General features: G+C 43.0%; 2 protein-coding genes across 6 annotated transcripts in view; one reads left to right on the top strand and one right to left on the bottom strand.

Moving 5' to 3' along the window:
* The window catches only part of DOP1A (DOP1 leucine zipper like protein A), a 65858-nt gene extending 56391 nt beyond the window's left edge, over window positions 1-9467 (bottom strand). For all 3 annotated transcript variants that reach the window (XM_060752970.2, XM_060752971.2, XM_060752969.2), the window contains exon 1: window positions 9372-9467. The gene's annotated coding sequence lies outside the window, so the exon portion shown is untranslated. The remainder of the gene's footprint in view (window positions 1-9371) is intronic.
* Window positions 9468-18792: 9325 nt separating this feature from the next.
* UBE3D (ubiquitin protein ligase E3D) overlaps window positions 18793-27654 on the top strand; it is a 66948-nt gene continuing 58086 nt past the window's right edge. The window contains exons 1-4 of one of the 3 annotated variants that reach the window (XM_067467661.1): window positions 18793-18942; window positions 22224-22420; window positions 24992-25082; window positions 27023-27257. In XM_067467661.1, coding sequence (XP_067323762.1) covers window positions 18881-18942; window positions 22224-22420; window positions 24992-25082; window positions 27023-27257 — 585 coding nt within the window. In that variant the 5' untranslated portion in view covers window positions 18793-18880. The remainder of the gene's footprint in view (window positions 18943-22223; window positions 22421-24991; window positions 25083-27022; window positions 27258-27654) is intronic. The other 2 variants (XM_060752967.2, XM_067467667.1) reach the window with 2 other exon arrangements.

Consider the following 27654-nt stretch of genomic DNA (forward strand, 5'->3'; position numbering starts at 1 on the left):
TGTCTTAGCCATCATGGGCAAGAACTGAATACACCTGCAGTAGCTTCAGACTCTGGTCTCACTGTAAGCATCCTTGAGGAAAACAGAATTAAATTTGATCTGAGCAACAATAGCAAGTTCTTGCCTCTGGCACCTATGACATGGATCTTGTATTAAGTCTGACCCACTTAAAAAAATATAAGATAAATGGTTTGTGGTAAGACCACTGGAATCCCCATATCAAAACTACATTTTTAATGGCTGGCCAGAATGCTAACACACCAAATGGCCCCTTTTTTTCATAAAGCAACATAGCTGAGAACTGCGTATTTGGAGGCGATTGGTATAAACTGTAGGGGTGACGCAGATATTTGAACTCGATTGGGATTGTGTAATAGCTGGTCTATTTCAACCTTTGTTTTAACTTTTGTGGTATGAAGTTTTACATTGGGATTTTAATGATGATACTTTTAACTTTTAACTTAATCAATTTTTAATTATGTTTTAATGTATGTTAGTTCACTATTACAGGAGTCTCAGGATAGTGATTAGTGACTATTTGAGTATTTTTTGTTTTTGGCTTTTACTGTTGATATGATCAGTGGACTAATCAATAAACTTTGCTTGCCTGTGGGTTTTTCATTTTTTGGGGAGTTTTTTGCCTGTGGTTTGCAGTAAGAAGTGTAATTGTAGATACTTCATTCTTTTGCTTCATCTTAGATTTTCTAGAACTGCCCTGTGGATAAAATTCATCTAAAATAATAAGAGACCCAGGGTGCATCTACACTGTTGAATTAATGCAGTTTGACACCATTTAACTGCTGTGGTTCAATGTTAGGGAAACCTGGGTTTTGTAGTTTGTTGAGGTACCAGCACTCTTTGGCACAGGAGCTTGTAAAACAACTACTCCCAGGATCCCAACCATTGAGCCAAGAAAGTTAAAGTGGTGTCAAAGTGCATTAATTCTACAGGGTAGATACACCCAAAGACTTTACTGCCAGCATTGCTCTCCCTTCAACTTGCAAAGGGCCTCTGGGAGCTCTGACAGATTTGACAGAAGTCTCCCAATGCTTGTGCTTTAAATCTGCTATTTCAGTAAAGTATTGCATGGGCAGAGGATGAACTATTTGTATCTGATTAAGAATCACTTCGCAAAGATGAGCAAATGATTTTGTCAATTAAAGTCAGCTTTCTGGTCCATTAGTTTCCAAAAGTGTAATGGATTCTTTAACTAAGGTTGCATACAAAAGCACCGATTAACTAGGGGAATGGACCGGAATGGAATAAAATGATTTCAACACTGAAGCACTCAATTCTTCAAGATTTTGCTGCTATATCCTAACAATTTGACTTTTACAGTATTTAAATAATTCCTCCATGGAAACAGGAAATGGCAACTTTGGATAGAGAAATGATTTGCATGTCTCCTTTCACTAGCAAAAGGAAAGTGCTGCTATACAGGCATTTGGGAAGAAGGGAGTTAGTCTATTTCAAATAGTTAAGCCTGTTCCTTGATGCTTACTCTTTATGACTACATAAAACTACTACTTAAAACTACTGCAATGCATATTTTACAGTCCTATGCCCTGGCTGACCAGCCACAGTCCTCCCTCTCTTCTCCTTCAACTCCATCACCCTTTGTTTTGATAGCAGGTGAGCCACCCACTATCATGACAGCCAGTCTCCAAATTTATTTATTTATCTTTCACATCTTAAAGCACATGTCTTGAATGAAGTTTTACAACATATTTTTATGTGACTGAAGCAAAGTTTGTGTACACTGAACAATCAGAAAGCAAAAGTGACACTATCTCAGCCACCCACATGACTTATGATAACCCGAAGGGAATCCTACCATGGAGTATTCTCAGCAAGATTTGTTCTGAGGGGGGTTGATATTGCCTTCCTCTGGGCTGAAAGAATACGACTTGCCCAAGCTCATCTGAAGGTTTCCATGGCCAAGCAGGGATTTAAATCCAGGGTCCTAGTCCAAACCTACTACAACACACTAGATTTCACGATCATTTGCTTAGGTGGCTTATGTTTTTGTATAAAAAAACCTCATGTAAGGTAAGTCCACCAGTGGCCATTACTTGCTGCCAAGAGAATCCCAATGGATAACCTATGATCAAAGGCATTAACACCCACTAAGGGTCTGTAGGTACATCTTTGTTTCAACTGGTTCACAAGCCATGGTGGTCCTATACTCAGGTAGTTTACGTAAACTGTTGGTAACCCCTCCAAGTCAGCAGAACTTGCTGACTGAAAGATTGGTAGTTTGAATCTGAGGAACGAGGGTGAGGTCCTGCTGTTAGCCCCAGCTTCTGCCAACCTAGTAGTTCAAAAACATGCAAATTGTGAGTAGATCAATAGGTTCCGCTCCAGCGGGAAGGTAACGGCACTCCATGCAGTCATGCTGGCCACATGACTTTGGAGCTGTCTATGGACAATGCCCCCTCTTTGGCTTAGAAATGGAGATGAACACCAGCCCCCAGAGTCAGACACGATTAGACTTAATGTCAGGGGAAATCTTTACCTTTAACTTAGTTTTAAAGATCAAACATGATCGGGTGTTTTTCTTCCAGTTTTTACACCACTATCCTACCACTCAAGGAGATAAATTAGGTGGTGACACAGGTGGTGCACCTGGCAAATTGCATTTGACAATAACGTCTGTGACATTTCAGTGCCAAAAGAAGGCTCATTCATTGATCTGACCATCTATGAGAAGCAATTTGCTGCTCTAATTGAATACAAGAATATCTTCTGCTGTTCGTTCTTTCTACAAATGTTGAGCATGCCTATCTAAAATGCTTGGGACCAAAAGTATTATGTATTTTATCTTTATTTGATACTTATTTTCTATACTTGTCACTTTGTTCTATCATTGATATGGCCTACCTTGTCATTTTTATGAAGGCTAATATGATAGCTACATGAGCCTTCAACGCTCAGAGGCAATGTTTCAATAAACAATTACTAATGATTAGAACATTATATATATATATAAACCTGTCAATTTCTGAAATAAAACAACAATCAAGTCTACGCAGAAATCATTTTTCTAACTTCCCTTCTATGCTTTTTTTTTAAAAAAAGGTTTCTTTATCATATATACAAAGCCACATAACACACAAATAATGATTCTGCATATAGCATACAAAAGATAACCTACACAGCATTATCATTTTCTGAATTGCCAGAGGAAAAAGGCACCTTATTAACAGCATTGGAAAATTAATTTTCTCTGCCTGTCATTACAAAACTTGCATTGAAAATTATTCTTTCTGTAAAGAACATTTCACTGGCCTCAAAGCCTATGATAGCTCAATCCAAATGAAATCACACTGGATTTCCCCTGATACAATATACAAGGATTTAAAAATGTTTTTAAGCTGACATCTTAGAAATTCCATTTGGTAACAGACTAAAAAGCCAAAATTTGGCAACAGCAAATAAAAAGAATGCAAGTGTTTTTCTAATTTAAACTGACCATATTAAACACTCTTCTGGAAAGGATAGTTGTGAGGTGACAAAAATGGTGTGCCTATTCCCAAACTGCAATTTGGCAGGATAAGATACCCAGTAGTAATACACTTGGACTCTTGCTTGAACTGAGCCAGACCAGTATTTCTTAATTAAATTATTTACATCCCACCTTCTAGCTAAAGTTCTTAGAGCAAAATAAAATAAAAACAATCAATTTAAAACACTGTACACAGATTTACAAGTCTAAGATATATTACCCAATTTAACAAGTGACAAGATTAGTCCATATATAGAATATCACCACTGGCTGTTTTAAGTTACAGGTTCACTGCTGCTCTGAACTATGTATAGCAAGTTAATGCTACCAAAGTCATTAACTGGACGGTTTCTGCCTTTGCCCTCTAAGGGCATCTTTCACATCCACACCCTCTTGGCATAATACTTCCTTAATGCTTAGTAATGCTGTTTAGTTCTTTTCATTTCCAGATAGGATCGTCTGCCAGATCCTAGCTCTAAAACTGGATTTGTTCCCAATGGGAAGAAAACACATTCATTTATTTATAATATTTTAGAATATAAACAACAAGTATACTCTAGGAGGATCACATGTTATAGGAATAAAAGCAAAACATGTATTGTAGACTAGCTCTAATGCTGGGAAACATGTGGGAAAAGAGCAGCCAGAAGGTGTGAGAAGACAGAATTAGACTGTCCAGCCTTTTATCAATGAAACTAAGCTGTTTCTCTCAGGTTATAGAGAAGAAAACTTGATTTACATCAGTGGCAAAGTAAAATTCAACTGCCAGTGTCCCCTGTTTCTGTACATGGAATGTAAAGTGAGGCCTTATATTGTTATCTCCCTCAAGCAGCAAAGTATCTTGAGCTAGCTTTGTCTACAATAAAACCAAAAGCAATACCAGGCAAAAGGAGATAAAACCAGAGTGCTAAATATAAAAACGTAATTATTTCAATACAATTTTTAAAATTCTCTACCACAAATTGAAAAAATATCTACTTTGGATTGCGAAGATTTAAAATACGGAGATTGCGAATTTTGGAATTAAAGAACCGCAAATACATCTAAACAATCATTTGTAGTTTGGCTGGGCACCAGCACTCTTTGGCAGAAAAGGCTAAAGCAGGGGTCCTCAAACTAAGGTCCGGGGGCCGAATGCAGCCCTCCAAGGTAATTTACACGGCCCTCACTAAGGGTCAACCTAAGTCTGTAACGACTTGAAAGCACACAACAACAACAATAATCCTATCTCATCAGCCAAAATCTGGCCCACACTTCCCATTGAAATACTAATAAATTTATATTTTAAAAATTGTTCTTCATTTTAATTATTGTAGTGTTTTAAGAGTTTTTGTACTACAAATAAGATATGTGCAGTGTGCACAGGAAGTCATTCATTTTTTTTTTCAAATTATAATCTGGCCCTCCAACACTTTGAGGAACTGTGACCTGGCCCTCTGTTTAAAAAGTTTGAGGACCCCTGGGCTAAAGACTTTGCAAAATGATACCTCCCATGATTCCATAACATTAAGCCATGACAGTTAAAGCAGTGTCAAATTCTACAGTGGAGATCAGGCAAACTTCATAACTTGGGGGGCTGCATGCTAGTACTCCCTGCTAGGAGGACTGGCTGCCTGGTGATGGATGGATGGAAGGAAGGAAGGAAGGAATAATAATAATAATAATAATAATAATAATAACACTTTATTTGTACCCCGCTACCATCTCCCCAAGGGACTCGGTGCGGCTTACATGAGGCCAAGCCCACAGCACATTAATAAACGAAAGCGATAACAAATCATCAATACAAAAACAGTTACAATAAAAACTCAAAAACAAAAATACACAACAAGCAATAAACAATAACAATAACATACAGCATTTAAAAACCTATGGCCGGGCCAAATGTAATAATTAACATTAAAATTTAAAATGCTGGGCATAAACAAGGTAGAGTAAACTAGGATAGGGTTTTCAAAGAAAGATAAGGGCGTGCAGACAAGGAAGGAAGGAAGGAAGGAAGGAAGGAAGGAAGGAAGGACAAAAGAGAGGAAGGGAATGATGGAAGGAGAAAAAGGGAGAGGGGGAAGGAGGAAGGAAAGAGGGGAGGAATGAAAGGCAAAATGATGGAAGGATGAAAGGGTGCAAGGATGGAAGGAAGGGAAAAGAATGATAAAGAGAGAAAGAAGGAAAGACAAAAGGGAAGGAAGGAAGGAAGGAAGGAAGGAAGGAAGGAAGGAGAAAGAGGGAAGGAAGGAAGGGTGGAAGGGTGGAAGAATGGAAGGAGAAAGAGGGAAGGAAGAAGGGAAGACAGAAAGAAGGATAGAATGGTAAGAGAGAAGAGGGCTTGAAAAAGAACCCAAGGGCCACATCCCCCTCCCCCCCCAGGCCTGGGTTTGCCCATATGTGGTGTAAATGCACTCTTAGAAGCCTAAACCCTATTGGTTGGCCCCATCTAGAAAAGACTAATTAAAACAACTGATGCATATCAATCAATGTGCAGAGTAATCCCACCAATTCAAAAGCTCTACTTTAGTTGTAATTAACAGAAGGGTGCATATATACTTATACAGCCAATGGTGAATAAGACATTAAAATACATATTGTATGAAATATTTCTGAACACAAAAACCAAACACATATTTGCCACAACAGATTTGGTCACCAAACTTTTTTCACATCAGCTTAAGCCAAACAAGACAGTGTTCTTTGACTAAAAATAGGAAGATGATAAAAACAAAAGGAGTTTTCAGAAAACTAGAAAGTCAATGTTAACAATGGACCTTCTTTATACAGCAGATTTCTAACTAAATATTGAATAATATTTTTAACTTGTGAATTTATTCTCTAAAGAGACAAGCCAAATGCTGCCTCTTTCACTAACAAGAAAGTTGCCATTTTTACACTTTAATTGGCATAAAATACTTGTTCAAACAATTGGGTATTGTGGAATCTCATTCCTATGCAGCTGTTTTGTGCTGCACAGCATCTTGTATTCTGGCTAGCCTGTATTTATTTCTATAAATCACACATTTCAGCTTTGTTTTCTATAAATTCTTGTTCTGGACAACTGAGTAAACACTCCATTCTGGAGAAGAACATGTTATAGAAACTTTAGGCAATAGTCATTGAATCGTTAGTTTCTAACCAAGCCTTCAACAATACAGTAATTTATGGCCATTCCCAAGATATTTGTTGTTCTTCCACTCTAACAAAGTTCAAGTATTAACTAAACTGAATGGAACGATTTAATGGTTTCTTACCCTTCCTCATTCTTTTGTTCACTTTCCTTTTCTCATGGCATCCTGTCGCAATAAAACGCTTTTAATACCTGACTCAGTTTTTTTAGCTTATTCAACAGTTCTACTCAAATTTAAATCTATTTTAATATTTAACTTTGTATGTTTTGAATTGTATGTTTTTTTAAGGCTGTGAGCCGCTTTGGGTCTCAGTTCTTGAGAAAAAAGTGAGACATAAATTTATGTAATTACAATAATATTCTCAAATTTGCTTATGGGCCACAACTTTAAGGAAACAGATAAGCCACATCTAGAAATTTCTCACTCTGGGAGGAAGGGAACAAGCCTTTTGTTTTGTGACAAAGAACAACACTGGAGGCTTGATATACCACTGTACTCTACCTTTTTGATAGTGCAATCAGTGCTACTGTTTTATAATTAATAATTCCCAGAGTTTTATAGCTCCTATTAAATCATTAGTAGGAGCAACAAGTTGTAACTGGAAAGACATGATAACCGTACTATGTTTAAGTTTCCAGCATCTTTGAAAAATCAGTAAGAGATGTCGTCATCACTCATAAAACCATAGCATGGCAAAATGGACAAGTGGCTCAGTATAAAACAGCATCATTTGTTCATGTGTGTGTATATGTTCAAGGAAGTTGAAGCAATTATTTCTGCAGGAAGAAAACCAGGATTTTCTTTCTAATAAATGTGAGGGATTTTCATATCTTCTTTTAACTCTCTTTAACAACCTCGTAAGTATCTCTGGACTGCCTGATTTACGTATGCCAGCAACCACTATTTTTCTACAAGAAAATGCTTTTACAGTTGTTGAAACTCTAATGCCAACCAATGTGTTGCTAATAAAAACTGCATACTGCACTATTTCTCTAGTATTCAAAATGTTGTGAGATAGACCTTTACTATTCCCATTTTGTGCATATAAGTGGCACTCAGATCACTAACATTCATTATGTAAGTCCTCATTAACACAAATTATATTCCTGTTATTGGAATGTGTTGCTTCCATTATGGTGCATCCTCTTGAACATATTATGGTCTCCTGTAACAAACATTTTAACACAACTCCTTAAATCACAAATTCTCTCCCTGCTGAAGTATCCTATGGACAGAATCCATGACACAATTAAATTCTTTGTTGTACCGTGTGACTTGAAACTCAAATGCCACAGAGCAATTGGACAACATAACAAAGGAAGTGTTCATTCTATCATCTTGTATTGCAAAAATGTATGCAAAAATCAGAAATGAAGGCTGCAATCCTTATTTTGGAAGGACACAGTGAAACTCCTTCTCAAGAAAAGCTGCCCAGAATAAAGCTGCAAAACCTTAAGTCACTATATACACATAATATAAAATAATAATAACAACCAATTGTTCTTTCTCTTTTGTGTATAAGTAGAAGAACACAACAGTAAAATACAGGAGGCAGTTACTTCAAAGGATTTGGCATAAAGTAAAAAAGCATAGTGAGTGTACAACAGGCAGACTACAGCCATCAGAAGAGTGAAGAGAAGAACATAACAATAAAATACAGGTGGCTGTTACTTCAAAGCATTTAGCATAAAGTACAAAAGCATAGTGAGTGTACAACAGGAAGACTACAGCCATCATAAGAGTGAAGGGGAGAACACAACAATAAAATACAGGTGACTGTTACCTCAAAGTATTTAGCATAAAGTATAAAAGTATAGTAAGTGTACAACAGGCAGACTACAGCCACCATAAGACTGAAGGGAAGAATATAACAATAAAATGCAGGCAGCTGTTACTTCAAGGGATCTGGCGTAAAGTACAAAAGCATAGTAAGTGTACAATAGGCGGACTACAACCATCATAAGAGTGAAGGGAAGAACATAACAATAAAATACAGGTGACTGTTATCTCAAAGCATTTGGCAAAAAGTCCAAAAGCATAGTAAGTGCACAACAGGCAGACTAGAGCCATCATAAGAGTGAAGGGAAGAGGAAAATCCCACCTATTACACTTGGATTAATCGTACTCACAGATTTAGTGTTTATGTGATCCAAATACAGATGGCACTTGCAAATCTGTATGATGTAGGCTGGAGAGGGGCTCAAGAGAGTGGTAAATACAGCTTGAACAACCCTTTTCCAAATGGCTGGGACCAGAAGTGTACCATATTTAGAATTTTGGGGGATTTTTTGGAATTCTTAAGCGGCTGAGAGGGGGAAAGGAAAGGGCCTGAGGCTGTTAGGAATGGCGGGAGCCCAAAACACCTGGAAGGCCCAAGTTTGCCCAGGCCTGGCGTAGATACTCCATTCTCAAAGCCTTGGGTGGCATTTGAAACCTTTTTGTGCCAGACCTGTCCTACTTTTAAAATAAAAATGGGGATTTACAAATGTTGCGGCTGTCATTTCAATCCAAGGAAGGAATGTGGCAAAAGGAAAGAGGGAGAATTAAAGGGGGCAGCCAAGAGGAATCCCTCCACAAGGGTTTCCAAACCGAGAGGCAGACCTCCATCACCACCACGGCACCCTCCTTAAACTGTCCCTCTGAAGCGACAGAAGACCAACAGGAGGAGAGGCCCTCCTCCATGGCAGCCCGAAGCCGCCGCTTCAACGCTGAGGAGAAAAACAAAGAGAGGGAACAGCGAGGGTTACCTTGGCGTCCCGGCTGCCGGAAGAACCCCGCCGCCTCCACACACACACACACCAAGGAGAGCACTGACAGCTCCCAGCATGCCGCGCGGCTTCCTGCTTTCCTTCCTTTCTTCCTCCCTTCGCCTTCCCGTCTCTTCGCATTACCCTGCAGCGCCACCTGCAGGGGCGGAGCGGAACAGCGCCTTGGCGCAGCACGCAATCCCTCAAGGCTAGCTCAGCACCACTAGTTCAGCCCCAAAAGTCAACATTGACACCGAAATACATCACCGCCTGAGCTCTGCGAGTGCAGCATTTTTCCGAATGAAGCACAGAGTGTTTGAGGGCCGGGACTTCCATAAGGATACCAAGGTGCTTGTTTATAAAGCTATTGTCCTCCCAACTCTGCTATATGCCTGCGAAACATGGACTGCCTACAGATGCCACATGCAATTCCTAGAATGATTCCATCAGCGCTGCCTCTGAAAAAACCTGAAAATCTCTTGGGAAGACAAGCAGACAAATGTCAGCGTGCTGGAAGAAGCAAAAACCACCAGCACTGAAGCGATGGTACTCCGCCAGGCATGTAGCCGGGGGGAGGGGGGGGCTTGACAGGCTTCAGCCCCCCCCCCCCCGAAATTCTCATGGTGGTTCACGAAAAGGTCTTACTGGTGCATTATTTAAACTGCTATGTTTATTCATATGATCTGATCACTGTACTCAATATATTCCATATGCATGGGGGTATTGGGGTAACGATACAAAAGAGGGTAGACCCTCTTTCACTCAGACTCAGCCCCTCCCCCGAAACAAAGTCAGCCCCCCCGCCCCCCCCCGAATCGAAATCCTGGCTACGGGCCTGTTCTCCGCCATCAACTTCGCTGGACCAGCCACGTTGTCCGGATGCCCGACCATTGTCCCCCAAAGCAGTTGCTCTACTCCAAACTCAAGAGCGGAAAACAGAATGTTGGTGGACAGGAAAAGAGATTTAAAGATGGGCTCAAAGTCAACCTTAAAGACTCTGGCATAGACATTGAGAACTGGGAAGTCCTGGCCCTTGAGCACTCCAGCTGGAGGTCAGCTGTGACCAGCAGTGCTGTAGAATTTGATGAGGCACGAATAGAGGGCAAAAGAGAGAAATGTGCCAAGAGGAAGGCGCGTCAAGCCAACCCCGACCGGGACCGCCTTCCACCTGGAAACCAATGCCCTCACTGTGGGAGAAGATGCAGAATTGAGTGCCACAGTCACCTACAGACCCACCGCCAGAACACCGACCTTGGAGGAGCATCATCCTCGGACTACGAGGGTTCGCCTAAGTAAGTAAGTAAGTACACTTGTGATGCAGAGCATCTTCCCCCCCCCCCCCAAGTATTTGTAGTTCACCAAGGGCCGGACCATGGATTCTGCTGCTTCCTGACCCAGCACACATAACTGGGTTCCTGTTTCCTCTCTGTGAATTCTCTGGCTTGTGCACTGGACCCTGGCCCCTGATCAGGGAAATGCAGTTCCCCAAAGGACATTGCCCCACTCTCCACCATTTGTGGACTCTTTGCGGACCTTTCTGCCCTCACTGATTGACTTGGTGCCCTGGCATCACGGGCTTCCTCCATGAACTCAAAATCCAAGCCGCTTGGGGAGAAGGAGCTCCCCGCCTGTGTGTGCATGCTCTTGTTGCAAAGGATCAAACCTCAAGAACTCTGCTGGTTGCCCTTATCAAATTGCTGTGTTTTTCTAATAAACTATATGGGGATGGGACGGGGATCTTTTATATGAAGTCTATGAGTTATAAGAATCTATAAAGAATATGTGCATGAAATATATATAATATGTAATGAAGTGAAATGAGATGTACCCTCACCCCCCCCCCCTTTCCTTGCCTTTCCTTGCCTTTCCACTCTTGAACTTTACCCTATAAAAGAGTATGTGACCTGGGATTACAGTTAAGGAAATCCCATTTCCCTGGAAGAAACTCCATTCATATTTACATTGCATGGACAAATACTGGCAGATCTATGGCTTTGTTTTCAGAGTCAGACGAACAAAAGCCAGAAATCTGTCAGCCAAAAGGCCCGGAAAAACAGACTGATTAAATCAATCATGGTGTTTTGTGTACGCTCCCCTGTGACAAAGGACTCCCTTCGCCACAGGGTTGAGATCCAGACACCACCCATAGCCACCCTTTTTTTCCTATACACATCTTTTATCGGAACCCAGGAAATCCCTTGTCTCCCCTTCCGCCTCCCTGCCGTGCGAAGAACAAAGGGCGCTCAATCAGCTGGCGGACGCCTCCAGGCAAATCCGCCCCTCTGCGCTGTCAAGATACGTCCCGCCTCCTGGCCGCTGATTGGACAATCTCCGGAGGCGCTCCGAGGGCTCTGATTGGCCCCTGGAGGCGACAGCGGCCGGCGATTGGAGGGAAGGCGGGACCAGCGGCCAAGCCTCCTCCCAGCTGTTCTGGAGCCGGCCAATCAGGACAGAGGGAACTGACAGGAGGCGGGGGGGGGGGATTCAAACCGGGATTTCTTTGTTTTGCCTGTATAAATATACCTGAAATTCACTGTACTGCATGCTTACTGTGGATTCATCCCTTTAATGCATCCTTTTCAGCTGAATCGCTAAATAAACGCCTCGGTCGCAGATTTCCTCTTCAGCCTCTGGCGAGATTGATTTTCAACGTTTCTGCGTCTTTTTGAATTGGCATCCGCTGGCCGCTCGCCAAGGTCAGGACCCCATTAGCGGTCCTTTTAGGGACTTCCCTCGCAGGGAGTGCCCCAAAAAGAGCTCGATATCATTTGGCTTTCCACGAAGGGACTCTGCTTGAGGTTCCAGACTAAATTATAGCCTAAATTTTCAAGCAGGCGCCTTGGTCTGATTCTTTGGGCCAGCAGCAAAGGAGGAAAGGCTTGGGAAAAGAGGCGCCTCTCTCAATTTGGACTCTCCTTCTTGACAAAACTACAAATTCTCCCACAGCCACTTCCTCCCAAGCTCTGACCTGGGGTTTCAGCACAAAGGAGCGCCAGGGAAGCCTTGATCTAAGGACTTCCAGGAAGAGGAGCGACCGACGCAGAAAGGGGGGGGAAGAAAACGTCCGGACGGGTAAGAGAATCAACCGCGGGCTGCCTTGGCCGTCAGGTGGGAGGGGATTCTAGGTTTTCTGAACCAGCTTCGGAGTTGGCCCACTGGGGAGGGATTCTCTAGGTCTCGGAAACAAATTCCTGGCGGGGGTAGCGAACATCCACGTTTGAGGCCCGGAATAGCAACTCAGCTCGCTTTTGCGGCCTTGGCTGGAGCTACGTGGGAAAGGGAGCCCTTCCCTTTCGGACTGCCTAGCTGCCAAGGGCTGATCACCCCGAGCTCTCCTGCTAGGAACCATTCAGGCTCTGGCCTGCCTTGCGGTTGGGGGGGCCACCCTGATTAGCCACTGGTTTGTGGGGCTACCAGAGAGAGATGGGCGCATGTTATTCGGGGGTCAAACGTACTGTCCCATCAGAAACACCATTGGGAAGGATACTGGCAGAATGGGACAGTGTTGCGTCACGATCGCTGACGCAGGCCAGTATGTTGAAAATCGCATGGAGAGGTGGCCCACCAGGCCCTCAGCAGGTGGAGTTTCGTGGCCCCTCATGGCAGTCGGATCGCTGTGAGGGGGCCAAGGGGACCGAACTCGCCTCTGCCTCATGCCTTTTTTGCCATGTGCCGGAGGAGGTGGAAGGGGGGTAGTTGTGGCCAACTCCTACCATGCAAGGGGAAGGTAACAAAGCCCCAACCCCCAGGAAACCCCCTCCAGACCCCTTCACCCTCTCCCTTTGGAAGAAATTGCTTGTTCCCCTACCATCCCATTCCCATTTCCCTTTACCCAATCTCCCTGACTCCTTCCTTCCCTTCCCAACCCCTCCATTTCCCTATTCCCTATTTATGATATGTCTGCATTCATATGCCCCTCCTAATTTTTTCCCCTGTTCCTTGAGGAAATGCGTTAGGGAAATTCTTTGCTCTCCTCCTCTCCTGCTTTCTCCTGTGCCACCTTTTTCCTTCCTTCAGATGGGAAAAGGAGGCATTGCTCATTCCCTTCTCCACCAAGCTACTACAAAATCCCTTTCTTTCTCAAGCTGAATCTTCAGTGCCTGTTTATTTATAATAAACAGTGTTTCTCCTCGCCAGGAGAGACCCTGTCACTGATGTGACTCAGCTGCCTTGCAAAAAGTCTCTCTCTCTCTCCTGGTCTCCCTGACCCAAGAGCTCTCTTTTTCTCCCCTTCTCTTCTGTGCAACTACAAAACCCATTTTTCAGGGGCAGTCACCAATGTCCCTGCCTTATCCTTTGTTCTCTCTTTACTCCCCAACTTCCCTTTTTTTTTCTCCCAAAACCCCTCCTCCCTTTCTCCTCTTGCAAAGGGAGGTGTAAGAGGGGACCTTTTCTGTTCCTGTTTCCTCTTGCCAAATAAAGTTTTCTGGGTCTCTTTCTCTCTCTCTCTCTCTCTCTCTCCCTCTCTCTCCCCCTGCTTTTTTTCCCCCTTTTCTCTCTAAGGACCAGACCTCATCAAAGAGTTCCATGTGCTTGTGAAATGTCTCTGAAACCCATCCTCTCTCTCTCTCTCTCTCTCTCTCTCTCTTCCCTCCCCTCCCATCTTCTAAGGAACCAGTATTCTGTGAATTCCTTCCTCTATCTCCCAGAGAAATCCTGCTGCTCCCTCCTACCTCCTTCTCCAAAAACCTAAGGAAGGGATGTTCCAGAAGCATTCCCTCCTGACATTTCACCCACATCTATGGTTAAATCTCTCTCACACACACACGCAGTCCCTCTGATGCTCTTTTCCTTCCTGGCCCTTCCTCCCTCCCCTTTCCCTGAGCGCATGTATGTGTATGTCTAAATTATCCCATTAACTGCCTTAAATATGAAGGGGGCGTTGAGGTCCAGGGGTCCCCTCTGCGCAGTGAAGAGCAACTGGTCGAACTGTGGGACCCATAATCCACTCCTGCCGCTGAGGACAACTACCTGGGCGAGGTGAGCAAGGGAGGTCTGTGGACTTTCCTGTGTGGAACCCAGATGGCACAGGAAGATCCCAGGAGAACAGGACCAGACCCCATGCCGCCCAGAAGAGACAGCCCCTCCTAGAGGCTGATCTGAGCCCCCACGGGGGAATGCCATCGCAGGAGGAGCAACCAGGATCCCACAGCAACTGCCATGAAGGAAGGAGGCCCTCCCCGTTCCAGAAGCTGTGCAGAGGGGTGGCCCAAAGGAGACCACTGACGCCCCCACTAGGTATGAAAGTTTTTCCCTTTTGTTTCCCCACTAACTACCCTTGGGCTGGGAAGGGGAGGGTGGGGGGGGGGGCTGTAAACCTTCTTTCTGGCTGTCCTAGACACTATCCCTGAGACTCTGTGATGATGGAGAGCCGGACCTGTCTGCGGTCACCAGGAGGCGCCACGCCAGAAGGAGTAGCAGGGTTGTGCCCCATCTTCTCCCTCCCCCAAGTGCCAAGGGAGGAGCCAGCGCCCCCAGGAGGCCTGAGGACCACTGCCAGATGGGAGGATTCCACCATGTGCCATCCTTCTCCATTGAGGATTCACTCGGACCCCTGAGTGCTCCATGCTGACTGCCATCACAGACTCCATCATCCCCTGCCTCCACCGTCTTCACCTTCTTACTTCAGTCTTTTTTTTTCTCTCCAACCCAAAGAACACTCTGCCACTGGTCTCTCCCACCCCGCTGGGTCCTGCTGTTGTTGCTTGAGTTGGGCCCCGAAATAATCAACAGAATACAATCTAATCAGTCTAGAAAGAGGCCCTGGGTGCTTGGGGGGGGATTGTCGAGGCTTGAGGAAATGAGTGTGACCATTTCCCAGCCTCGAAGGGAGGATTTGATGCAGAGCATCTCCCCCCCCCCAAGTATTTGTAGTTCACCAAGGGCCGGACCATGGATTCTGCTGCTTCCTGACCCAGCACACATAACTGGGTTCCTGTTTCCTCTCTGTGAATTCTCTGGCTTGTGCACTGGACCCTGGCCCCTGATCAGGGAAATGCAGTTCCCCAAAGGACATTGCCCCACTCTCCACCATTTGTGGACTCTTTGCGGACCTTTCTGCCCTCACTGATTGACTTGGTGCCCTGGCATCACGGGCTTCCTCCATGAACTCAAAATCCAAGCCGCTTGGGGAGAAGGAGCTCCCCGCCTGTGTGTGCATGCTCTTGTTGCAAAGGATCAAACCTCAAGAACTCTGCTGGTTGCCCTTATCAAATTGCTGTGTTTTTCTAATAAACTATATGGGGATGGGACGGGGATCTTTTATATGAAGTCTATGAGTTATAAGAATCTATAAAGAATATGTGCATGAAATATATATAATATGTAATGAAGTGAAATGAGATGTACCCTCACCCCCCCCCCCTTTCCTTGCCTTTCCTTGCCTTTCCACTCTTGAACTTTACCCTATAAAAGAGTATGTGACCTGGGATTACAGTTAAGGAAATCCCATTTCCCTGGAAGAAACTCCATTCATATTTACATTGCATGGACAAATACTGGCAGATCTATGGCTTTGTTTTCAGAGTCAGACGAACAAAAGCCAGAAATCTGTCAGCCAAAAGGCCCGGAAAAACAGACTGATTAAATCAATCATGGTGTTTTGTGTACGCTCCCCTGTGACAAAGGACTCCCTTCGCCACAGGGTTGAGATCCAGACACCACCCATAGCCACCCTTTTTTTCCTATACACATCTTTTATCGGAACCCAGGAAATCCCTTGTCTCCCCTTCCGCCTCCCTGCCGTGCGAAGAACAAAGGGCGCTCAATCAGCTGGCGGACGCCTCCAGGCAAATCCGCCCCTCTGCGCTGTCAAGATACGTCCCGCCTCCTGGCCGCTGATTGGACAATCTCCGGAGGCGCTCCGAGGGCTCTGATTGGCCCCTGGAGGCGACAGCGGCCGGCGATTGGAGGGAAGGCGGGACCAGCGGCCAAGCCTCCTCCCAGCTGTTCTGGAGCCGGCCAATCAGGACAGAGGGAACTGACAGGAGGCGGGGGGGGGGGGATTCAAACCGGGATTTCTTTGTTTTGCCTGTATAAATATACCTGAAATTCACTGTACTGCATGCTTACTGTGGATTCATCCCTTTAATGCATCCTTTTCAGCTGAATCGCTAAATAAACGCCTCGGTCGCAGATTTCCTCTTCAGCCTCTGGCGAGATTGATTTTCAACGTTTCTGCGTCTTTTTGAATTGGCATCCGCTGGCCGCTCGCCAAGGTCAGGACCCCATTAGCGGTCCTTTTAGGGACTTCCCTCGCAGGGAGTGCCCCAAAAAGAGCTCGATATCACTTGGAGGACCATCATCCTCAGCCTATGAGGGATCGCCTAAGTAAGTAAAAGTAAGCAAGTTCTGCCCCACCAGTTCAGCCAGGAGGTAGCAGCCAATAATGAAAGGACCAAAGCCGTGACATCTCTGGCCCATCCCCTGTTCAGATATCAACTAGCATGCCAATGCCTTAAATCAAGAAATAGTTTGCTAAGATCTACAGAGATACTCACAAGAACACCTCAGCAAGCGAGAGTCCAAAAGTGGCAGGCTAAAACCCAGCACCTCAATCCATGGCTGATACCAAACGAGATAGTCCCTCCTGGGCACTCAGAGGACTGGGCGACTTGGAAGGCGCTGAACAGACTGCGCTCTGGCACCACGAGATGCAGAGCCAACCTCAAGAAATGGGGCCACAAAGTGGAATCCACGACATACGAGTGTGGAGAAGAGCAAACCAAAGACACAGCACCATGTACACGGGCGACCACACGCAGCTATGACAGAGTTGACAAGGTAGTTCGGTTTGGGGGGAGGGGGAGGGAACAGCCAAGCAGGTGATGTAGGCTATCTGGAGATCCTTTGCAAGGTAGTTCAGTAGAAAGAGGGAGGAGAAACAGCCAAGCATACTGATGTAGGCTATGTGGAGAGCGTATGCAAACACGTTCAAAAACGTTGTTGCATTGGAAGGAAGGATAAAAAGGAGGGGAGAAATACGAACAGTGGTGAAAAATGAATCAAATCCAGTCCCTCTTACATTACTTCACTGTTATCCTGTCCCACCTGTGTTACATTTAATTTTTTTAATGTTTTTTTTTATCTTTAACTGCAACCCAGCTTTTGCACTTTCTTCTTTCACCTTGGTGATATGGCTTGGTTATAATGTACTAGCCGTCCCTTGCCACGCGTTGCTGTGGCCCAGTCTGGTGATCTGGAAAATAAAGTAATTAGAAAGTGTTGGTTTCTAATATATGTAATTTCTTTATGCTTGTGGGTAAACGGTACTTCTTGTTTCTTTGACAGTGTTGATATAGAGATCGTCTGGTTTGCCTACTCTGGAACATGAAACATATTATTGTCCTTCTTTAGGGGTCCCTGTCATATCTATGATACTATATCTGCCATATACATATATCTCTCTGTGTGTGGATCACATATATCTATCTAAATTATGTGTGTGTGTGTGTGTGTGTGTATGTACATATATATAGCTGGATGGCTCTTTATCAGAAGGGCTTTGATTATGTTTTCTTGCCCTGGTGAAGTGAGTTGGACTGGATGGCCTTAAGGCAGCATTTCTCAACTTGGGGGTTGGGATCCCTGCGGGAGGGTCATGAGGGGGTGTCAAAAGGGTTGCCAAAGACCACCGGAAAACACATTATTTTGTGTTGGTCATGGGGGTTCTGTGTGGGAGGTTTGGCCTGATTCTATCATTGGTGGCATTCAGAATACTCTTTGAACTATAAATCCCAGTAACTACAACTCCCAAATGTCAAGGTCTGTGTTTCCCCAAACTCCATCTGTGTTCATATTTGGGCATATGGAATATTTGTGTCATGTTTGGTCCAGATCCATCATTGTTTCAGTCCACAGTGCTCTCAGGATGTAGGTGAATTGCAACCCCCAAACTCAAGGTCAATGCCCACCAAACCCTTCTAGTGTTTTCTGTTGGTCGTGGGAGTCCTGTGTGCCAAGTTTGGTTCAATTCTATCACTGGTGGAGTTCAGAATGCTCTTTGATTGTAGGTGAACTATAAATCCCAGCAACTACAACTCCCAAATGACAAAATCAATTTTTTTGAGTGACGGTCACTCCTTGGGTTACTAGATGTCTTGTGGCCAAATGGGACGGCAATTCGTCCAGCGGGTTTTGAGTTATGATGTCACTCAAAACAAACAGAGCATTTATATATATAGAGAGAGAATATATATACATACATACACACACACTTCTAAGGGGTTGGTTTAACCACCAGCTTGCTAGTAAAACTGAAATAGCCTGTTGAGAAAGAATGTATGTCTCAAAAGTGTGTCACCAACATGCGAAGTTTGGAAAGCTTTGTTCTGCATTGCAGAATGTGCACCCCAGGGGGCGCTGTGCAAAGGAAAGGAACACTTTGGTCTCTTTGCAGGTTGAATTCGAAGGCACTTCCTGGGCTGAGCTCTCCTCCTCCTCCTCCTCCCACGTGGGTTCATTCATTCCTGGGTGAGCCTGAAGTCTCCTGGCTCTTCCTTCCTTCCTTAATGGCTCCTGCAGTCTTCTTGGAGATCAGGCAGAGGACGCAGAGCGCGTTGCTCCTTCTCCGGTACGAACTTCCCTTTTTCTAATCCCCCTTTTTATAATTCCAATGGCAGTCTACACCAGGCATGGGCAAACTTCGGCCCTCCAGGTATTTTGGACTTCAGCTCATACAATTCCTAACAGCCGTAGGCTGTTAGGAATTGTGTGAGCTGAAGTCCAAAACACCTGGAGGGCCGAAGTTTGCCCATGCCTGCTTTACACTGCTCTACACGTGGGATGAACACTACTTCCACTGCCATGGCTCAGGGAATGCCATCCTAAGCAGATTTGCCTAAGTGTAAAACTGATACCTTCCAAGAGACTTGTTTGTGAGTGTACAGGCAGTCCCCGAGTTACAAACATCCAACTTACAAATGACTCCTAGTTAAGAACGGGGCTGAGACAACATGAAGTGAGTTTTGTGTGTGTGTGTGTGTGTGTCAGGAGCAACTTGAGAAACTGCAAGTCGCTTCTGGTGTGAGAGAATTGGCCGTCTGCAAGGACGTTGCCCAGGGGATGCCCAGATGTTTTGCCATCCTTGTGGGAGGTTTCTCTCATGACCCTGCATGAGAAGCTGGAGCTAACAGATGGATTCAAACCTACAACTTTTGGTCTTCAGTCTTGCCGGCACAAGGGTTTAACCCAGTGGTTCTCAACCTGGGGTCCCCAGATGTTTTTGGCCTACAATTCCCAGAAATCCTAACAGCTGATAAACTGGCTGAGATTTCTGAGGGTTGCAGGCCAAAAACATCTGGGGACCCCTGTTGAGAACCACTGGTTTAACCCATTCTGCCACCAGAGGCTCCTAGGAAGTGAGAATAATAATAATAATAATAATAATAATAATAATAATAACTTTATTTGCCATCCTTGTGGGAGGCTTCTCTCATGTCCCCGCATGGGGAGCTGGAGCTGACAGAGGGAGCTCATCCTTGCTCTCCCTAGATTCGAGCCTCCGACCTGTTGGTCTTCAGTCCTGCTGGCACAAGCGTTTAACCCATTGCACCACCAGGGGCTCCTAGGAAATGAGATAAATAATAATAATAATAATAATAATAATAACAACAACTTTATATCCCACCACCATCTCCCATAAAATACTCAGGGTGGTTTACAGAAGAACGTACAAGTGCCATAAATATCTAAAATACAGATAGGATCTCCAATACTTGTTCTCACAAAAAGCCAAATTTTTCAAAATCCAATTATTCCAAGGACAGAAAGTGAAAGGAAATCTTTTGAACAGACAGCAAAACAAATGCCACAGGGGTGATAACCATTCCTTATGATATCTAAAGTATCTATCTATCTGGAGTTACACTATCTGGAGTTAAGAATGTACCTGTTTTGACTTAAATTGAACTTAAGAACAAACCTACAGAACCTGTCTTGTTTGTATCTTGGGGACTGCCTGTATAGGCTTGCACTGGCAGACTGTAACCTTGCACAACACGGTGGGATACAGTTTTTTCCCTATTCATAGCCATGCAGATAGGGCTGAAGTTGATGGAGCCAGAGTCAATTGTAGATGGAGTTATGCCTCCTCTTCTAACACCTGCAAACTCAATTCCTGCTTATTGGACTGCTAGAAGGACAAATTGTCTTGCTAGGCATAATGGCTTCTGGCGGATTCCATGTCCTTGGAGATCTTTAGTCGAAACTTTAATGGATCTATCCAAGGTGCTGATCCTATTTGGGGATTAAACTTTTGAACCTTGGATATCTCCGTTACAAGTTCCAACTGAAACAGAATGAATTGACATCATTCCCCCACATACATGTAAGCCACTGGCTACTTTGGATCCCTACAGACCAGAAAAGACTGATCACTTGGAGAAGGCATTTGAAATAATGTCAAACTGAAGCATGCCCAGATAATGATGACCAAAATGGTAAAAGGTATGGAAGGCAAGTCCTAAGAGGTGTGACGTGGGTATGTTTAGCTTGGAAAAGATAAGATAGAGAGGGGACATGATAGCCATGTTTCAGTATTTTAAAGGACAACGGGTTGTTTTCTCCTACTCTGGAGAGTAGGAAATAGAGCAATGGGTTCAAACAGAAAAAGAGATTCCACCTAAACAATAGGAAGAACTTCTTGACAGGCTATTTGAAATACCGCATCTCCATATACAAACCAACACGAGCATTGCGGTTGACTGAGGGGCCCTCCTCTCGGTCCCACCCCCATCTCAAGTGCGGCTGGTGGGAATGAGAGAGAGGACCTTCTCCGTGATCGCTCCCCACCTCTGGAACTCCGTCCCTAAACAATTAAAAATGGCCTCGTCCCCCCCCCCTTTAAAAAGCTATTTAAAACACATCTATGCAATTTATCTTATGGAGAGGAGGAGGATTAAGTACATCTATATGCACTTTCGCCTAGCTGCTAATTTCCGCCATGTTAATCTGTGGTTCACCATTCCCCATCCAACAATTTTAGCCTAATCTTAGAGCTTTTAATGAGATTTTAAGGACTTAAGAGGTTTGTAATTATGTGTATTATGTTACATATGTTTGACTTAAGTTGCTTTCTAATTTATTCAGTTGTTTTTGGTTTGTTTATATAATATTGTTGGCACTGAATGTTTGCCACTGTCTGTTTTCTTGTGATCTGCCCTGAGTCCCTTCGGGGAGATAGGACAGGCTATAAATAAAGTTTCATTCATTTATTCATTCATTCAATGACAGTAAGCACTTTTCTGCAGTGGAAAATGCTGCCCCAGTGTGTGATGGTGCCTCCTTCTTGTGTTTAAAGAGAGGCTGGATGGCCATCTGTCAGGAGTGCTTTGATTGTTTATAGCAGGGAGTTGGACTGTATGGCCCTTGGAGCTTTTCCCAACTCTATGAAAATGACGTTGAATAGCTGCTGCATTCCTTTGATGTACACTTCATTGGGAGGAATTCTCAATAGACATCTCAGTGGTCATATGAAACAACATTATGAACTTTCCATCACCAAGATGAAGGGGTAGTGAAGGGGAAGGGAATCCTGCACTGCTCATTCAAGGTTTACAGTTTTGTTGGTTCCCAATCCCATGCCAGCTTGGTCAGACATAGGTTGACTTTTTGGGGAAACTTGGGAGTATATTTTCAGGAGGCTGCAGGAGGAAGGGGAACTCTATTGCATGCTACACTCGTATGTCTGTTTTCTCATGTTTGCTTTCCTTACACTACCTTACAAATGGTGGCATAAAATTGGTTTTAATAACAACAGTTGCTTCCCCCGCTGAATTTCACAGTCCTTGTGTGTGTTTATTGCAAAGCTTTCTCAAGTGGAACATCCTTGCTTCTTTTTTTAAAAAAACCCAGAGACCTGAAGCTGGAAAGCTGTCCTATGGATATTACTGTGATGCCTTCCTTGATAGAGCTTAAAATTGGTGAAGACTGCAAGGCGCTGAACCTTCCAGGAGAGGTCAGGATTGTTCCTTCTTCCTGCCGCGGACTGCAGTATGTGCCTGGAGATGGCTTACATATGCGATTTCTAGTTCAAGCAAGTTTAAATTCAAGTAAGAAAGTTGGCTGGCATTTCGTGTGTGCTTTTTGTAAAGCAAGCAGGTCAAACTGTAGAATTAAGTACATTTTCCAGAAACTTTACGATTCACTTGAGCAGTATAGGATTGAGGAAGGTTTACCTTTTAGCTGTGAGATATCTTTCAATTCTGATCGCTTTCTTGTTTCTATGTTATCTCTAAATTTTCATTAAGCCCGGCATGGTTTTTATTGGATTACTCCCTATACTGAGCCTATTGATACCAAAAGTTGCTATTAATCTGGGTTTCCCCTGCAAAAGCAATAATACTGAGGCATAAAACAAGGTTTTCATATCTCTATTGTTATAGTTTTTGAGACTCTGAGCTGTAACTCTGTGCTCTGACACTCCTTTAAAAAGTTCCAGGAATTATGCTGTTCAGGTTATTTTTTTCACTTTAGCACGCATCTTTGCTTTTACTTGGTTGCAGTGAATGCCCACTGTGAGACTTATGGCTTCTTTGTGAGACTAAACCCCATTAAGCTCAGTGGGTATTATTTAGAAGTCAAAATGTATACGTTTGCATAGCAAGTTAGATGAAGTGTTGATCATGGAATGGAATGGAAATTTTCCCCAATACACTTTACCAATGGACAGTGTTTAGTGATGCTTTTAAAAATAAATTTGGCAAAAATACCTTATTGTTTCTCTATCAGAGTTTTGCATATTTTGCCAGATGCCTAGGAATCAGATTATTTTTGTTAATAGTCTATATATTGTTGAAGGTTATCATGGTCAGAATCATTAGGTAGTTATGGGTTGCTGGGCTGTATGGCCATGTTCCAGAAGCATTCTCTCCTGATGTTTCACCCACATCTATGGGAGGCATACTCAGTGGTTGAGGGGTCTGTTGGAAACTAGGCAAGTGGGGTTTATATATCCGTGGAGAAAAAAGCTCTTGTCTGCTTAAGGCAAGTGTGAATGTTGCAAATAATAATAACAACAAAACAATAACAACAACTTTATTCTTATACCCCGCCACCATCTCTCTGAAAGGACTCGGGGAAGCTTACGAGGGTAATACACAAAATACAGATTAAAACCCACACAATAAAAACAGCAACATCAAATAACATCAGTCACAATACACAAATTAAAAACAGTATCATGGCAGAAAGATTAAATGCTGCGTACGAGGGGAATAGGGAATGTGCATTCGTTCCTGGGTAGAGCCAGGGAAAGTGCAAGCTGGCCATTAAATGCTAATCAAGGAGGTCATTTGTGATATTCACACTTGCCTCAAGCAGACAAGAGTTCTTTCTCCCACCCTGGACATTCCACAGATATAAACCTCACGTGCCTAGTTTCCAACAGACCTCACAACCTCTGAAGATGCCTGCCATAGATGTGGGTGAAACGTCAGGAGAGAATGCTTCTGGAACATGGCCACAATGCCTGGAAAACTCACAGCAACCCATTCTATATATTAATGCTGGGATTGGGATTATGGGGATTTGCAGTTGCTGATGATCTGCACTTCCCATCCTCTCTTCCTATTGACTATGCTAGCTTTGGCTGATGGGAGGTGTACTATCAGCAAGATCTAGTGTGTATCCCAAACCTATCAGCTAAAATTTCAGTATAAATTTTTTTTCTATAGTGGTCAATACTGTTTTTTCTATAGTGGTCAATAAGAGTTCATAGACAGAACAAGAAGGGCAGTTCACACCTCATTTTAGCTTTGACCTTACCAGAACTCCCCTCTTTATACAATCTTAGAACTGTAATCCAATTTTAACTTTCATGGCAACATCTTATGCTGTTTCGAGTCTCCTTTGTGGAGAGAAATAGCGAGGAATAAACAAACATAATGGTAATATTACTAACCTTATGAAATTCCGGGATTTGCAGTTGGGAAATATTTAGAAATCTTGACCAGACAGCTCCAGTTCTAAAATTAACTACATGTTCTGGGATTCCATAGGATGCAAACTTAACAATTAAAATAAAATCATAGCACAAATGGTGTAGTGTGAGCATTATTTTGATTATCATTATTCTGTTAGTTTTAGGCTTCTGTGTATGCAATATCAAGATTCATAATAATATGAATTGGTGGCACAGTGGGTTAAACCATTGACCCGCTGAACTTGCTGACCGAAATGTTTGAATATGGGGAGCAGTGTGAACTCTTGCTGTTAGTCCTAGCTTCTGCCAACCTAGCAGTTCAAAAACATGCAATAGGTAACGCCATGGCGAGAAGGTAACAGTGCTCCATGCAGTCATGCTGGCCACATGACCTTGGAGGTGTCTCTGGACAACACCGGCTTTTTGGCTTAGAAATGGAGATGAGCACCATCCCCCAGAGTCGGACATGAGTACACTTAATGTCAGGGGAAACCTTTACCTTTTTATCTACAGGAAATGTATCTATGTTTACTTTAGTCAATTGTAGGTTACATTGTTATTGAAATAATGTATTACTTCTGCTCAAATTTTCAAGCTAAGCTCTCTCTATATATTATTATTTGCATGATAATGCCATAGTAATATAGATTGCTTTTTCATGGTGAATTTAGTGTGGATTTTCTTCTTCAATGCCTTCCAGAAATGCTAACAGCTGTTGGTGGCAATCCTAAATCTAAAAAGAGTTGCACTTTTTATTGCCAGACTTGTGGCGAGAGTATAATAAGGGATCGGTAAGTGTCAAGCTTTTTATATTGTGGCTTTTCTGTGGATGGGGTAGATTTTAAAAGGATTTGAGGAATTCTACTAAGTGTGACGACTGCTTTGGTGAGGTTTTTGCTCCTGAAATCTTAGTTTATATTGGCATAACATAGATGTTGAGGTGAGAATACAAATCTTTGGACAAGGAACTGGTTCTTCCATTCAGAGAATTAAATTTTGGCACCTTGTTAACTCCATATCCAATATAAATAGTAATCCCCAAACCCTTATTTTCATTCTTTGTTTTCATTTCACTTTGGGTTTTTTTTAATTGAGTCTTCAGGCTAAAGAGCAGGATATTAAAATTTCCTAATAAATAAATCACAAGATCCAGCTAGAAGAACACTTCAAGTTAACTCGCTGTTTTCTTATACTTTTTTAAAAGTCTATTCTAAGGAGGATATTTAATTTCATTTATTTATCAACAGCATTAATATGCTGTATCATAACTAGACTTATCTAGATGGCTATTTTGAATTGTTAATAATTAATTAACAAGGTGACCTGAATTTTGTTTGTTTAGTGTTATCATTTTCTGTAAGACCTTTAGTTACTCCGTAGCAAAAGTGGTTTGTCCCTTCAACCCCATTTTTCTCGCTGGCAGGCCATCAAAGATTTTCTATAATTGGAAGCTAAAGAGAATTTCTGGCAATATGGGGTTTGGTTACAAAACTGACTCCTTTTTTTTCCTGCCGCAAAGGACTGAAAAATAGTGTGCTTGTTGAAGCTACACAATATTTGGCTGAAAAGCTGTGTTCAGTCTCACGTTGTGCAGACCTCTGATGCATGACACACAGGGGGAAATGCTGCTCTTGCTGTTCACTTGCTTTCAGAGAACTGGGTAGAAAATGGCATTTAAATTAATTTTCCTCTGCTAACTTTCCTGGCATTGACCCTTTCCCATTAATCCCAAATATCACTGCACATTTGCTTTATAGGTATGCTGAAAAATGGAACACGGAAGGACCCATCTGTTTAAGTTTCCGTTTATTATGTTACATATTGGGCCGACTATTAATTTTCTTGCATGCATGGAAGATTTAATACCATGAGCTGTGAAAATGTTTTGTTCTAACTTCTAGCTCAGCCGCAAGACTAAGCTTTGTTTTTCTTTCTTTGTTCCGAAATGGATTTGTATGTGTTTTGCTTTGCAAAATGTCAACGTACAATAGTCTTGTAGGACTAGCAGGTGAGTTGATTAAACAAAAGGCATAAGGACTAGAGATGTGGGTCTTCTTTAAAAAAGATTTATAGCAGCAGAACACATAGCAGACTTTTCTAGGATCCATATTGGCTAGTCTGGTTTTTCTCATGGATGTTTGCAAGGCATCAATCCAGACTGTGGTCATAAAGGAGAAAGTTTTTCCAAAAGCTGCTGAGTTCTTCTTACTGAATATCCAGCAAGTAATAAGCCTCTCACCAGGCTCAGCATGACATCCAAGATTTTATATCAAGCCACTCTATACTGGGAATGATATTTCGTCCATGTGAAAGGCGTATTAACTCAACCTAAGGATTTGTTTTTTTAGAAACTGCCCTTTTTGTTCATCCTTGTTCATTACTAGTCCTAATTTATTCTGAAATATTACATTGCACAGCTTGCTGTAGTCTGTGCTGGACACTGGAAGTCTGTCTTGATTAGTTTTGCCTTTTGTTGTTGTATGCTTTCAAGTAATTACGATGACTCTAAAACAGGACGTGAAACAGATGGGTCTTGTTTGATTTTTTCCCCCTATTTGGGAATGTGGAGTGTGGCACTGCGGTCTCCCTAACCCACAAAATATACCTACCCTCAGTGTAATGGAAATGGTGAAATCAACTCCTGTTTCTCTACTGAAACAACTGCCTATTGCATAGCTTAAGTAAGTGGTCTTTATTGTAACATCCAACTCATCCCTTTTCATCTTTTAAGGACCTTTCTCCGAGTCCTTTCCCTTCCCAACGAGGACTGGAGTGACTTGGTGGATGAGTGGTGTTGTCATCCCAACCCTTTCACAGACAACATGTTTCAGCCAAAGAATAATGACTGTTTTCTGGGACACAACTACTTCCTGATTAATCCAGAAAGTGAGTCACCTGAGCCAGGACTTGAAATCTGTCATTCAGAATCTCAGTGTGCAACTTCTAAAAGCAGCAATTCACCCTTGGTAAGTATGCTGGGCAACCGGTTACTCATAGGCCTAAATAGAAATTGGATTTTGTTTTGTAACATTGATAGAACCCACACTTTGAATGCATAAGGATTCAGGTCCTTTCTTTGATACAGGCTGAGTATCCCTTATCCAAAATGTTTGGGGCTAAAATTGTTTTCGTCTGGATTTTTTTATTTGTATTTACATATATGTACATAATGAAATTTCTAGGAGACAGGACCTACGTTTAGGTATGAAATTAATTAAGGTTTCATATATGCCTTACACATATTGTCTGAAAGTAATTGTATATACTGTTTTTAAATAATTTTGTGCCTGAAAGGCAGTGCATTGAGTACACTGAACCATCGGAAAGCAAAAGTGTCAGCCATCCATCTGCAAAATTCTGACT

Source organism: Anolis sagrei, chromosome 1, assembly GCF_037176765.1.
Source record: "Anolis sagrei isolate rAnoSag1 chromosome 1, rAnoSag1.mat, whole genome shotgun sequence".
Taxonomy (NCBI): Eukaryota; Metazoa; Chordata; class Lepidosauria; order Squamata; family Dactyloidae; genus Anolis; species Anolis sagrei.